The sequence below is a fragment of the Chrysemys picta genome, chromosome 25 (genome assembly GCF_011386835.1).
Source record: "Chrysemys picta bellii isolate R12L10 chromosome 25, ASM1138683v2, whole genome shotgun sequence".
Taxonomy (NCBI): Eukaryota; Metazoa; Chordata; order Testudines; family Emydidae; genus Chrysemys; species Chrysemys picta.
Genome location: NC_088815.1, coordinates 4,493,673 through 4,506,768, shown reverse-complemented (window position 1 = coordinate 4,506,768; position 13,096 = coordinate 4,493,673). Strand labels below are relative to the sequence as shown.

General features: G+C 54.7%; 1 protein-coding gene across 1 annotated transcript in view; it reads right to left on the bottom strand.

The window, feature by feature from the left end:
* UNC13A (unc-13 homolog A) overlaps window positions 1–5,631 on the bottom strand; it is a 122,300-nt gene extending 116,669 nt beyond the window's left edge. The window contains exon 1 of the mRNA XM_065578220.1: window positions 5,430–5,631. Coding sequence (XP_065434292.1) covers window positions 5,430–5,451 — 22 coding nt within the window. The 5' untranslated portion in view covers window positions 5,452–5,631. The remainder of the gene's footprint in view (window positions 1–5,429) is intronic.
* Window positions 5,632–13,096: the final 7,465 nt, after the last annotated feature.

The following is a 13,096-nucleotide window of genomic DNA, read 5'->3' as shown; positions in this document are numbered from 1 at the left end:
TATATTCCCAGGAGCTGTCATTGTGTCAGGCTGGCAATTAACAGCCCCGTTCCAGGAGGAGGCCGAGGCCCCCAATCCTGCATCGTGGCCCATACCAGGGGCCCCATTGATGGGTGGGTACGTCAGATTGAAGGAGCAAATAGACATTGCATTGTGCAGCTGGGTGGGTAAGAATCCATTGTCTAAGGGACTCACCAAGGAAAGGGGGTGGAATTCATTCATGTGCAGAGGCCCCACACAGGCTGTGTGCGTGTAACCAACACACCTCCTGGGGGTGGGGTTCTGTCCCATCTAGGGGCACCGAGACCACTTAGAGAAAGAGAGAGATAAAATGAGTCTGCTATCCAGCATTAGCTAACAGGCATACGGCTTTTAGCTCATGGGATAGAATCTCATGCACTAAGCTCTAGAGGTCCCAGGTTTGATCCCGTCTGTCGGCGTTACATGCGCCAGCCACGTCCCGTTTGGAGAATGTGAGTGGCACATGGGCCCTCCTCCAGTGGGAAGGAAAGGAAACAGAATCAGGCCAACCTGGGTGAAAGAGGGATTTCTTAGTGTTCTATTTATTTCAGATACCACGGGCCAGATGCTCAGTGGTGTGGACTGACAGGTTCACCGAAGGCAATGCGACCGTGCCAATTTATACCAGTTGAGGATCTCTCTTCCTCGATTTAAAGAGCAGTGGAAAGGAAGGGCAGATCTTCCAAAACTGGGTGACTGGGCAAGAAAATGGCAGACGAAATTCAATGTTGATAAATGCAAAGTAATGCACATTGGAAAATATAATCCCAACTATACATATAACAGGATGGGGTCTAAATTAGCTGTTACCACTCAAGAGAGAGTCATTGTGGAGAGTTGGAGTCATTGTGGAGAGTTCTCTGAAAACATCTGCTGAATGTGCAGCGGCAGTCAAAAAAGCGAACAGAATGTTGGGAACCATTAGGAAAGGGATAGCTACTAAGATTGAAAATACCATAATGCCTCTAGATAAATCCATGCTATGCTCAGACCTTGAATACTGAGTGCAGTGGTGGTCACCCCATCTCAAAAGAGATATTAGTACAGAGAAGGACAACAAAAATGGTTAGGGAATGGAACAGCTTCCACATGAGGAAAGGTTAGAAGACTGGGACTGGTCAGCTTAGAAAAGAGACGACTGAAAGGGGATGTGACAGAGGTCTATAAAATCATGACTGGTGTGGAGAAAATAAATAGAGAAGTGATATTTACCCCTTCACATAAACACAAAAACCAGGAAGCAGGGGTCACCCAATGAAATTAATAGACAGTAGGTTTAACATAATGAAGTACTTTTTCACACAACGCACAGTCAACCTGTGGAACTCATTGCCAGGGGATGTTGTGAAGGCCAAAAGAATAACTGGATTCAAAAAAGAATTAGATCAATTCATGGAGGAGAGGTCCATCAATGGCTGTTAGCCAAGATGGTCAGGGATGCAATCCCAGGCTCTGGATGTCCCTGAACCTCTGACAGTCAGAAGCTGGGACTGGATGACGGGATGGATCACTTGATAATTGCCCTGTTCTGTTCATTCCCTCTGAAGCACCTGGCACTGGCCACCTTCGGAGGCTAGGATACTGGGCTAGCTGGCCCATTGGGCTGACCCAGTATGGCCGTTCTTATGCTCTTCAGACTAGATCACTGATCATGGCTGGCCTGGGTTTTTTGTGTCTCCTGCATTCACAGAGGTCACCCTACACCCCTGTTTCCAGTTTGCAGCCCCGGCAATTAGAGGCAGTCTCTAAAACTGTTCTATGATATATTGTGCTGTATTTCATTGCAGGACCCACAATGGCAAGCAGAATATAGTCCTCTGCTGGGATTTCTGGGGGAATCTGTGTAGGGCTCCTGTCCGGATTCGAGGAGAAGATTTAACTCAGAGCGGGGAGGCGTGGGCAAGAGTGAACTGAATCTATCAGACAAGGAAGCAAAAATAGACTCAAAAAATGGGAGGACTGTAGTGATGTTACTTCCCGAGGTTGCAGCAAGTGCCTCTGAAGCCGTTTAAAGATTTGGGGCCAGATTCTCAGCTGGCGTCAGGGAGATAGCGCCACTGGAACACCATCGATTGAACCCAGCTGGGAATCTGGCCTTGGTACTTTTCCACCCGGAAGCCTGCCCAGAAAAAAACGGTGAGGTGAACCTGCTGAGCCCCTTGTTAATGAAACTTGTGCATTCAAAGAATCGAACTTGTTCCGCCCTGGAGCTATGGTGCCCGCGCCGATTTGACTGCCCCCTGGAAGCTGTGCTCGTTAAAGAAAGATGTTCAGAGTTGTCGGGCTTCGTCAGAAAAGCAAGCGGGGGTGTGGCCCGTGCACTGTTACTTAAATCCTCCAGCCCAATGCATAAAAATAAACATGTGCCGTCAGATTGTTTGCCCTACTTCTCCCTGATCAGTGAAATTAAAATGCCAGTGGCAAAGGCGAGTATTTTAGCAAAGCTTGGGCTTGATTTCGGAAGCTTCCAGACTTATGCTCCTTTAATGAACTTGCAAACCGCATGGAAAAGGAAGGGAAAGGCAGGGAGAAACTGAGAGCCAGGTGCAAGGGGCAGCCATGCCTGCTGAATAGCTATTGCAGGGAGGGGGACAGGTGTGGGAGGAATCACTGAGCCCAGAGAACCCCGCACAGCGCCTCCCAGCACTCACGGGTGTCAGGAGTCAGTGGACACCACCCAGAGGAATCCAGCTTGGAGGCGTGATCGGACGAGGGGCTGGGAACAGGCGCCGCAGTCACAGAGCCACCCCCCCCCCCCATCCAGCTTTCTCTTTCTGGAGGGAGGGGTGTCTGTCTTGGCCAGTGCCAGGAGGAGGTTGACAAGGAGATCTCATGACTTTGTGGGGCCACGGAGGGGGTGTATGCTAATAGGGGTGACGGATTCTTCCTAAAAGTGTGGGGGGGAGGCACGAGTCCCCGCCCTCTCCATGGCCCCACCCCACTGCTTTTCCCTGGCCAAGCCGGAGCTGAGCAGAGGACCCCAGGCCCCTCCACCTGCCTGGGGTGGGGGGTCCCCGCCCAGGGCAGGTGGAGGGTCTGTGGCTTCCCACAGCTGCCCACGCAGCGCTTACCCGGACCTGGCTTCGGCTTCTGGCCTGGCCGGGGGTGGGGTCTTGAGGGCCGAAGAGCTGACACTGGGCCATGAGCAGCACAGGCAGCTGTGGGGAGCCGCCGACCCTCCAACTGCCCTGGGTGTGGGGGGGTGGGGGTGGGGACACAGAGCGGGGGCTGCTTTTGGGACCTCCCACCCCAGGCAGGTGGAGGCTCCATGGTTCCCCGGGATGGGGGGCAGGGGGCCGGGGTCCTGGTGAAAAGTGGATGGGCTAGGACCCCACGACCTCCCCGTTCCAGTCCCCCTGACGCTAATCCAGGAGGTGCAGGGCAAAGTGCAGCCAGACTCTCAACGAGACATTCTGGGGGAGCAGGAAGAGGGGCTGCAGCCAGGCTGTGAACCGCGCCAGATACACACCCATGCTCCAGGCTTCACGGTGGAGCCGCCAGCCAATATCCCCGGCAGGCCGGGGCCCAAGGCGGGACATGCGTGCCATAGAGGGAAGGCACTCAGAGCCTGCCAAAAACCAAAGGCTGCACCACCAGCAAACCACAGGACGCCATCCCTCCGTAGTGAATTCATTCATAAACTGTTAGCAACCGAAGCCTGTCGCTGGAACACACCGACCAATCTGCTCCATGATTTATAGGAGAAGCCTTTAATAATAACAATCAACCCCCTTCCCGGCACACCCCGCCCCCTCATCAATCCACAGGGCGCCGCAAGGCAGCAAAAGGCTATTTCCCCGATCATTTATGGCAGGCTCTTTATTAATTTGCACGCCTAGATGTGATGCCCGAGGCTCGGGGGACTGATCAATGGAACACATAAATAGAGCGGTGTAATTGGACCAGCCTCTTTCTGGCTGGCACGGTGGGCAAAGGGGGTGCTTTATTCCTTAACAGGTCTGCGGGTTTCCTCCAAAGGCAGACACGGGGCTTTTAATTAAAAGCCGATCGCCTCCTGAAAGGTTTGCTGGGACAAGCCCTGGTAAGAGGGCGTCATTTGTGTCGCCCCCTCCCCCCCCATATGCAATTTCTTTCAGTGCACTTGCCAAATATGCAAAGACGGTCTAAAAATGCTGGATGGGTGTGCCAGCCTGGGCTGGGTTTTGTGAATGGAGAAGGCTCGTACACTGCTCAGGGTTTCAGAAGGGCTCCACGCAGCGGGATATTCAGCCAGCACATTGGGGGATCGCTGCTCCCCGCAAACAGCCTCACTTTGCCAAATAACCCCCCCCCCTCTAAATCCTGGAGGGTCTTCCACCGAGTGCTTTCAAAGCAGGATTAGCATATGCGAGGCACGGTGCTACCAGCCAGCCCCCTCCCTCCACTGCCTGTGCTTTTCAAAATCACCAAAAAGCTCCTAAATTCCACGGTCCACATCCTTCAGAGTTCAGCCCCAACCAGCCCCTTATGACGACATTGCTAATTCTTTGGGAATGGATCAGAACAAGAATACCGACACGTTTAACGGGAAATGGCTGTACATGGAAAAACCCCACAATCTCTCCCCTCCGCCCCCCAGATTGGCTGTAGAATGCCAAGTATAAACGAAGCAATCTTTCCAAATGTCACCCCTCAACTCGCTGACTTCAAAATGAATAAAAGGGCCTTGGAAAGATGGGCTTGGAATTAATCTCAGTTCAAAAGGAGAGAGAGAGAAAAGCCAGTGCATTCAAGCAAAGGTGCAAATCACGCCTCGCTACAAAAATAGCTAGCCAAAAAAAACCACAGTGAAAATCAATTCTGGTCTAAATGAGCAGTGCAAATGCTCTGCACAGGATTAAGCATCATTGCAGAGAAAACAGCTCTCGGATTAACCCACATACAACTGCCCTCTTTAAATCCCAACAGTTAGACTCTAGCGTGGAATAAATACCAACCCAACCCACCCGCAACAATCGCTTCCAAACAAACCCACAGATCTGTCACTACAGGGGGGCAGATAGGGGCCATTCAATGCACAAACATATTTGCGGGTCTTGCCCCGATTTCCACAGACTTCCTCCATTATTACAAAGGCATCCTAAAGACAGGCACATGCACGTCCACAAATTAGCCATGTGCTGAAGGTGGGAGAGAAGGAGATTGTCTTTCAGCTGCCAGAGTGGATCATTTATTAAATAGCCCCATTTCACACACCCCCCAGACAAATTCCCTCTGTTCGTGTCTGTTTCTAATGCTCTGTTCCCGCAGACCTCAGCTGGGCTCAGATAGACACGGAGTCACTGGGTTGCAACACAGACAGTTCTGCTCCCAGCTGTTAAGAAGCCTGGCGGTATGGATTGCACAGAGCCATCAAATCGGTGTGCACAGATATATAAATATATACCCCCGGCTGGTCCTTTCCTTACCTCCAACGCAGAGCAAAGACATGTTACGTCCTCTTGTCTGCTACCACAGCGGCTCCAGGGGACTTCCGAGTGAGCTGTTAGCTGGGTGCCTGCTTGGGAAAGGGTGTGTGCTTGCTAGAAAATTGCATACTGCTCCATCTGCCTCTGTGTGGGCTGCCCCTCACTCTGGGCGCTAGCAGCCAGCCATTTTGTTCCAGCACCAAGGCCTATGGACAGCTCCTGACGTCAAGCTGATGAGAGGCAGGAGGCGGGTGTACTGGGGGCACCTGATTAGTTGGGGTTGGGTCTATTCTTAAAGGCACCCGAGCTGGCTGTCAATGGACGTGTCTGTATGAATAATGCACATCCATAGACTCCCCTTGGCTCGCCAACGCCCAAAGCACTCGCAGGCCGGGGGCCAGCGACCATTAGTACCTGGCTCTGGGACCAGATCGCCCCCCACCCCGCAGCGGTTCACCGGAAACCTGCTCATTTCCCCTCTGATGCATGACTTGGGGGGCTTTCTGGGGCTGTCTGTGCGGGGGGTCTGGGGAGGGGCCTGCTCCGAAGAGCACCCTGTCCAAAGAGCGTCAGAGGGCTGGGTGTCTGGGTCTGGCGCTCATTCCACATCAGACAGAAAGATCCTTGCTCTCCGCCCCCCAAGAGGTGAGGGCCAGAGTCAGAGCTGAGGTAAAACAGCGTGGATCTGCGGGGCTGGGGCCCTGAGTCTCTGTGGCGCCCTGCACCCTGCCTTACAAACATTCGCCTCCCAGAGCCCCTGTTGGGTCGGCAAGTATTAGCGTCTGCCCCATTTGACAGAAAAGAAACTGAGGCACCGGGACTAGTCCAAGGTCACACACATTTGTAGCAGCTCTTGGAGTGGGTCGCGGGTCTTCAAAATGCCAGTCCACTGGCTTAACCACAAGAACATCCTTCCCCCTCTTCCTGGACCCTCCCCCCACCCCACGGTGCTATCTTGTGACCTCATCACCCCTCCTGGCTGGGAGAATGGAGCAGCACCCAGCCAACGCTTCACTCAGCTCACAAGCTCTGTAGGGCCGGGACCGGCTCGTTGTTCGGTGTTGGTCCAGCACTTGGCACAGCGGGGTCCCGGTCTGCATCTGGGGCTGCCAGGTGGCACCGCGGCGCACGTAACAAACCAGAATAATCAAACACCAGCCCCAGCGGCTGCTGTCCTCCTCGTGCGTTTTCATCCCCACTCCAGATTCTGCGGGCCCAATCCTGCCCCGAGTGTGCAAAGCCCACTGCCAGGGTGTGCAGTGGGGGGGAGGTCACAGCGGCACACGGACCCAGCAAGGCTAGATATAAAAATCAAACGGGTCCTAAGCAGCACGCTTTAAGCACTCCCGTACTAACGCTGCTACCCCCAGCTCCTGGCAGATCCACCCCTTTCTTCAGACCACTTTAAGCTGCGACAGGCTCTGCCCCTGTCACCGCAGGTCACAGAACAACTCTGAAATGCAGGCCAGATGAGGCCTGGCAAAGGGGTGTCTGGCCCGTCTGCTGGCTGTCTGCGCAGGGCAAATTTCCCACCCCAACAGCAACTCCTCCGGGTACGACGGTGCCATTTGAACGTTGTCACTTTTCAGCAAAGAGCTGGATCTTAGGAACCAACCAAAAATCCCTGGCTCCTCGTAGCATTGCTTTCTTGCACCCTTTCGGACCCCTCTCCCCCAATGGTGGCTCAGCCTTCCAGCCCTCTGCCTCGTCCATTGCGTGGCTTGGGGGGGCAGGTTTTCCCTCAAGCCACGTCAGCGCCACTTTCGGCTCTATGTAGCCCCTGAAGAGTCGCTCGGACGGCTGGCTTACTCAGCTGCTGACCTGATCACGTGTCTCCATGATTCAAAGCCCCCCAAGGCTGCAGTGTCTGAATCTCCCAAATAGGGATGAATTTCCCCCAAGCCAATGGGTCAGTGGGATTAACCTCATTTAACAGACGGAGAAGGACATTACGAAGTCAAAGTCCCACTGGTGCCTTACCTACAAGGCATCACAGCCACCCTCTGGTAGCCCCAAGGAGCCGGCTTTTGGGGTCTCCTCTGGCAGGTTCCCACGCTGCTCAGCATGGCCCGAAGGCCATATATGGAGTGGCTAGGACGCCCTAGTGGGCAAGGTGTCGGTGCTGGCTCAGGGGCACACCTGGAACCTGATCCCCTGTTGTGATCTGGGCCCGGTAGCGGGGAAATCCTGGCTCTACGCCAGCCCCTTGGCAGTCCCCAGTGTAGCTGGGCGGGAGGGTATAGGAGTGGGACTGAGGACATGGCTGGAGCACTGCTGCAGCCTGGCTATTCCTAGGTGCTGGAATAGCCCCTTGGGGTCTCCTTGGGGCCCTAGGCAGGCGAATTAGGGCAGCGAGACTGCTGTGCCGAGGGCAGCCCCCACCACATGGGCAGCTCCTTGGGGGCGGAAAGCCCTGAAGTCTCGAGTTCATATACTCCAAGGCCAAGAGGGACCGTTGTGATCACCTGGCCTCAGCCCCCATATAACAAGCCTGAGAGCTTCCCCAAATCGCTCCTAGAGCAGGTCTGTTAGACGAAGTCGGGCTTTAAAACTTGCCCGTGATGGAGATGCCACCACGACCCTGGATAAATTAAATCCACAGAACAGACCCAGCATGGGGCGGGGACCAGCTTCCTCTACCGTACCCAGACTGTGGTAAGGGCGGGGGGCTCTGCCTCTGGTCTGGCTCAATCCTTGAGCTCCGTGCAAACATGAAGGTGTATTTCTTGATGGGGGCAGGGAGGACAACAAACATTTCCAGAAGAGACTCCAGATTTTGGGGGCTCAACTTGAGATGACTTAAAAAGGAGCTGATTTTCAGATGTGCCAAACACACGCCTGATGGCAATCCAGCGCTTTTAAGGCATCTCCTGTTGAGGACCCAGGAACCAAGGCAGCCAGAATCACTGGTCACTTTTAAAAACATGGGCCCTGACTGCTAGCCAATCAGCTGAGACTGGACACTTCATTACATATATGACACCTAATGGCTTGCAGCAGCTTTGATTGTTAATCCAGTGGTCTAGGTTCACACTAGTGACTCCGACAGCTTCTTACAGTCTGATGTGGAGAGAGACTGGGATTTCATCCGGCTCATCGCTGTGGCCGTTGCTTCAGAAATAGGCTGAGATGTGGGCATCTCAGGAGCTAGATTTTTTTTTTTTAATATTGTCTCATTCCCTTTAAAATTCCTACCTTCCTGCTGGCTTATGTGGAGCCGCTGGAAATATGTTTAGGAGGAAATAAAAGCAAAAGACACACCTAGGGCCTGAGTTTTCCCTGCTTTGCACTTTGGGTCACCCTATACACCCAGGGGAGCAGGTCGCCATGGCGGCACAGGGATGGCCCGGTGGGCAGAGCCCGGGTACCAGTGTTCCATGGGCACTCGGCTGCTCACTCCCTGTCTCCTTGGGTGAGTCAGTGGGAGTTAGGTGCCTAGATACATCTGAGGAGTTGGGCCTCAGTTTCCCACCTGTACAATGGGGATGACGGGCCGGGCCTGGCTCCCAGGGCTGATGGGAAAGTGTGAGGTGCTCAGTTGCTCTCGTAATGGGGGTCAGATACATGGGCAGCGGGTATCAAAGGCCAGGGCAGGCTAAGCCTCCCCGACCCAGCCTGTGGCCCCACCCATGTTCCGCCCCCCAGGCCCCGCCCTCCTTCTCCTTCTCCCCTGAAGCTGGTAGGGGCTCGGGCCTGTCGCTGGCCAGGGGCTTGGGCCAGCCTGGGGGTTGGCCAGTGGCTTGGGCCGGCGCTTGGGCTGGCTGGCGGCCCACCGCTCGGGCCAGCTGGCGTGGCAGGCGGGCTGGGGCTCCTCTGGCCACAGGGGGAGGGGAGCTCAGGGGTTCACCTGCTGCCCATGGTCATATAAGCATCTAAGATCAATTTTGCACATGATGCAGGACACAGGGGAGAATGAGCTACTGCCTAAGGGTCATGTTCACAGATATTAAGGCCAGAAGAGACCCTTCTGATCATCTAGTCTGACCTCCTGCATAGCAAAGGCCAGAGCATGCCACAGAGGAGCTCCTGCAGCCAGCCCATACCTTGTGGTTGAGCTAGAAACGTCTTTTAAAAACGATCTCGGTTTAAAGGCTCCCAGTGATGGAGAATCCACGACGTCCTGGCTCAGGCCAGCCCATCCTGCTCTTAGCGCTCGGCAGTAACCGCGCGCCCCAGCGCAGATCTCCGAGCCACTTTCAAATGAAAACGGTTGGGTTGGGTTTTATTTTAACCCCCAAACTACCCCGCCAGTCTGATCGTGTTAACTCAGACAATCCATAACTCATTACGGGGTGTATTGATCTGCCCAACTGCAGATCAGTCTTAATGCCAGGCGACGGGAAGCCAAGAACATTGCGGTGTCCTTCTAACACGCATTCACGCTCAGCGTTTGCAGGAAGAAAGATTGATTGGAAATCAACAAGATGGGACAGTCAGCGGCTCCTGTGTTCATAGAACGAAGGTGGCAGTAACTTCCTTTGGGTTTTTTCGTTTAGCCGGACTCTCCATTGGCCTGTGCGGTAGGCAGTCATTTACTGCAGGGCAAACTGGGAGTCAGATGCTACGCTGTCAGAACGGCAGCTTTCACACCCGCGTTGCACGGGTATAACCGACTAGACCAGGTGCAAAGCAGCTAAGAAGAGGCCCCGAGGCTGAACTGGGGCCGCGAACTCTCTAATCGCACAAAACCGAACACCCTTTGCCCCGCCCCTTGCCTGAGGCCCCGCCCCTGCCCCGTCCCTCCTCTCAGGCCCCGCCCCCGCTCGCTCCATCCCCTCTCCCTCCGTCACTCACTCTCCCCCACCCTCACTCACTTTCACTGGGTTGGGGCAGAGGGTTGGGGTGCAGGAGGGGGGTGAGGGCTCTGGCTGGGGGTGTGGGCTCTGGGGTGGGGCCGAGGATGAAGGGTTTGGGGTGCAGGAATGGGATGGGACAAGGGGTTCAGGTGTTGGGGGGCTGCAGGCTCCAGGAGGGAGTTTGGGTGCAGGAGGGGGCTCAGGGCTGGGGCAGGGGGTTCAGGGTGCGGAGGCCCAGTGGCACTTAGCGCAGCGCCGAAGAAGCAGCCGGCAGGTCCCTGCAGCCCCTAAGCACATGGGCCACCAGGGAGGCTCCATGCGCTGCCCTCGCGCCCACAGGCGCCGCTCCCGCAGCTCCACGGGGGCACAGTTCCCAGCCAATGGGAGCTGTGGAGCCGGCCCTCAGGGCGAGGACAGTGCACGGAGCCTCCCTGGCCACTCCTATGCCTAGTGGCTGCAGGGACCTGGCGATCGCTTCCAGGAGCCGTGCGGAGCTAGGGCAGGCACGGAGCCTGCCTTATACCTGGGCACCCGCTGCGCCGCTGACGGGACTTTTAACAGCCTGGTGGGCGGAGCCGACTGGAGCTGCCAGGGTCCCTTTTCAACCAGGAGTTTCGGACAAAAACCGGACGCCTGACAAATCTAGGCTGAACTCATGCATCAGCCGCAAGGCCTAGTCGGACGTCAGCCAGACATCTTGGAAGTAGCTACACAGAAGAAATTGGTTCAGATTCCCAGTCCCTTCACTCGGAGAGCTGGGACAGAGGTGGGGACAAGGGTGGCTTTTAAGAATTCCCCCCAGCCCTGGACATGGGGAAAAGTAAGGGTAGAAGGTAGAAGCAGGTAGAAACCCCCACCAAATCAGAACGGTAACTTGCCGCCCAAGGGGCTAGCTAACACAGCCTGCCTCTTTGGTCCCCTGCAGTAGCTGAGATCCAGGAGTCTGCTGCAGCCTTCTAGCCGCTGTGTTCAAATCCCGGTTGTGACTCACTTGTAACCTCAGTTTCCCATCTATAAAATGGGGATAATAATTGGTCCTTTGTTTTGTCTAGTTCAAGGGGCTGGTCCACATTTTTCCATTGAAACTGTTTTTCCAGGGGTTTTAACTCACTGATTTTTTTCCCCACGAAAAGGGTCTGCTCTCAGCCCCCAAACCCAAAGTGTTTCACCGGAAAATGAAATTGTTTTGGTTCTCAGCCTCAATCTAGGAATATAAAATTCTGCTGAAAAACTGTTTGCAGCGCTGTTGGAGCCGCGTGAGCCCAACATGGGTGAGGGAATGTCTTTTACGGGACCAACGTGTCTGGGTGAAAGAGACAAGCTCAGGTCTTCAGGAGGAGCCTAGAGAGCTTGGAAGTTTGTCTCTTTCCCCAGCGGAAGTTGGGGCAATAACCGATCTCATCTCATTTTTGGTGCAAAATTTAGACAAAAATATTATTTCATCAGAAATTTCTGCAAGAACATACCCCACCCCCCATTTTTTGACCAGCTCTGCTATTTAGACTGCAGAGTCTTGGGGGGCCGGGACTGGCTCTCACCCTTTGGTATGTACAGCACCCTGCACAATGGGACCTCCCGCTCTCACCTGACGCCTCCGTGTGGTGCTGGGGATAATGAAAGCTGGTGATTTTAGCAAGGACATTGAAATCAGACGAAAACTACAAAAACCTCCCTATTAACAGGAGAGTTTATTTTCAAGCCAAGTCCTAAATGTCAAGCCTACCTTCCTTGCCTCTGTCCCTTTAGGAAAGCAGACTTCAGCCTTCCACTCGGTGTGTGGGAAAGGCTCAGCAAATCAGCATCTGTTTTAAATTCCCAGCCCTGCCTGAGTTTTCTTGTTATCATTCCATTAAAGACTCCCTGTGAGCTTATAAACCAAGCCACCAAGCCAGGGCTACATACCTCCCAGGGATGCCAAGGGGAGATTTCAGCTGTAAGGGGATGCAATGCGGGGGGCTACGGGCTATAATTTATGCTGGCTAATGAATGTGGATGGCCCTTGAGCGGAGATAAGAGCAGCTCCCCCTCCCGCCTGCCCCCAGCCCTATCATCTCTTCCTTTGGAGCAGGGCAGACACGATCCTCTGCTGAGGAGGGGGAACATCTTGAAACCGTCGTTCATCAGATCACTTCTTGGCCAAGAGACCATGAAGTGTGTGTGTGGGGGGAGAACTGCTGGGTGGCAAAGACCCCCTCCCCCCCCCCGCCATACAGAGAGGGAGGAAAGACTTGTGGCTAAGGCAATAAACCACCATTAGGAGACGTGGGGTCGATTCCTTCCTCTGCCATTGACTCCCTGGGGCTTCTTGGCCAACTCCCTCTCTGTGCCTCAGTTCCCGAGCTGTACAATGGGGATAACAGCTCTTTTCCTAGCCCCGCCCCCTGGCTGCCTTCTCTCTTCGGCTCGTCATTCCCTGGGGCAGCTGGAATGCAAATAAACCAGGACCCCCGCTAGACGGGAATTGCTAACAGCTCAGCAGCGGCTCCCCCAGGGATTGGGAAGCTGAACATCCTATTCCGCTGGAAGTACCTGGAGCTAGACAGGTGGGTGGAGCTGGGAATTGCCCAGGACACCAGAACTAGTGTGATCTTTGAACAAAGGCAACCTGGGCTTTGAATCTCCCCTAGGAGGATTGGTGCTGCACCCCCCGCTCTGGAACAGTCTCTTGGAGGAATCTCTGCTGTGTGCCAGACCCGCAAGGGTGCCCACTCCTCTAAGGGGGCCGGAAGCAGGGACCGGATGACAGGGGATGGATCAGACGATAAACTGCCCAGTTCTGTTCATTCCCGCAGCAGCCTCTGGCAGAGACGAGATCCTGGGTTAGTTGGTCTGACCCTGCGTGGCCGTTCTTCTGTTCGCTCCTGTGTCAGC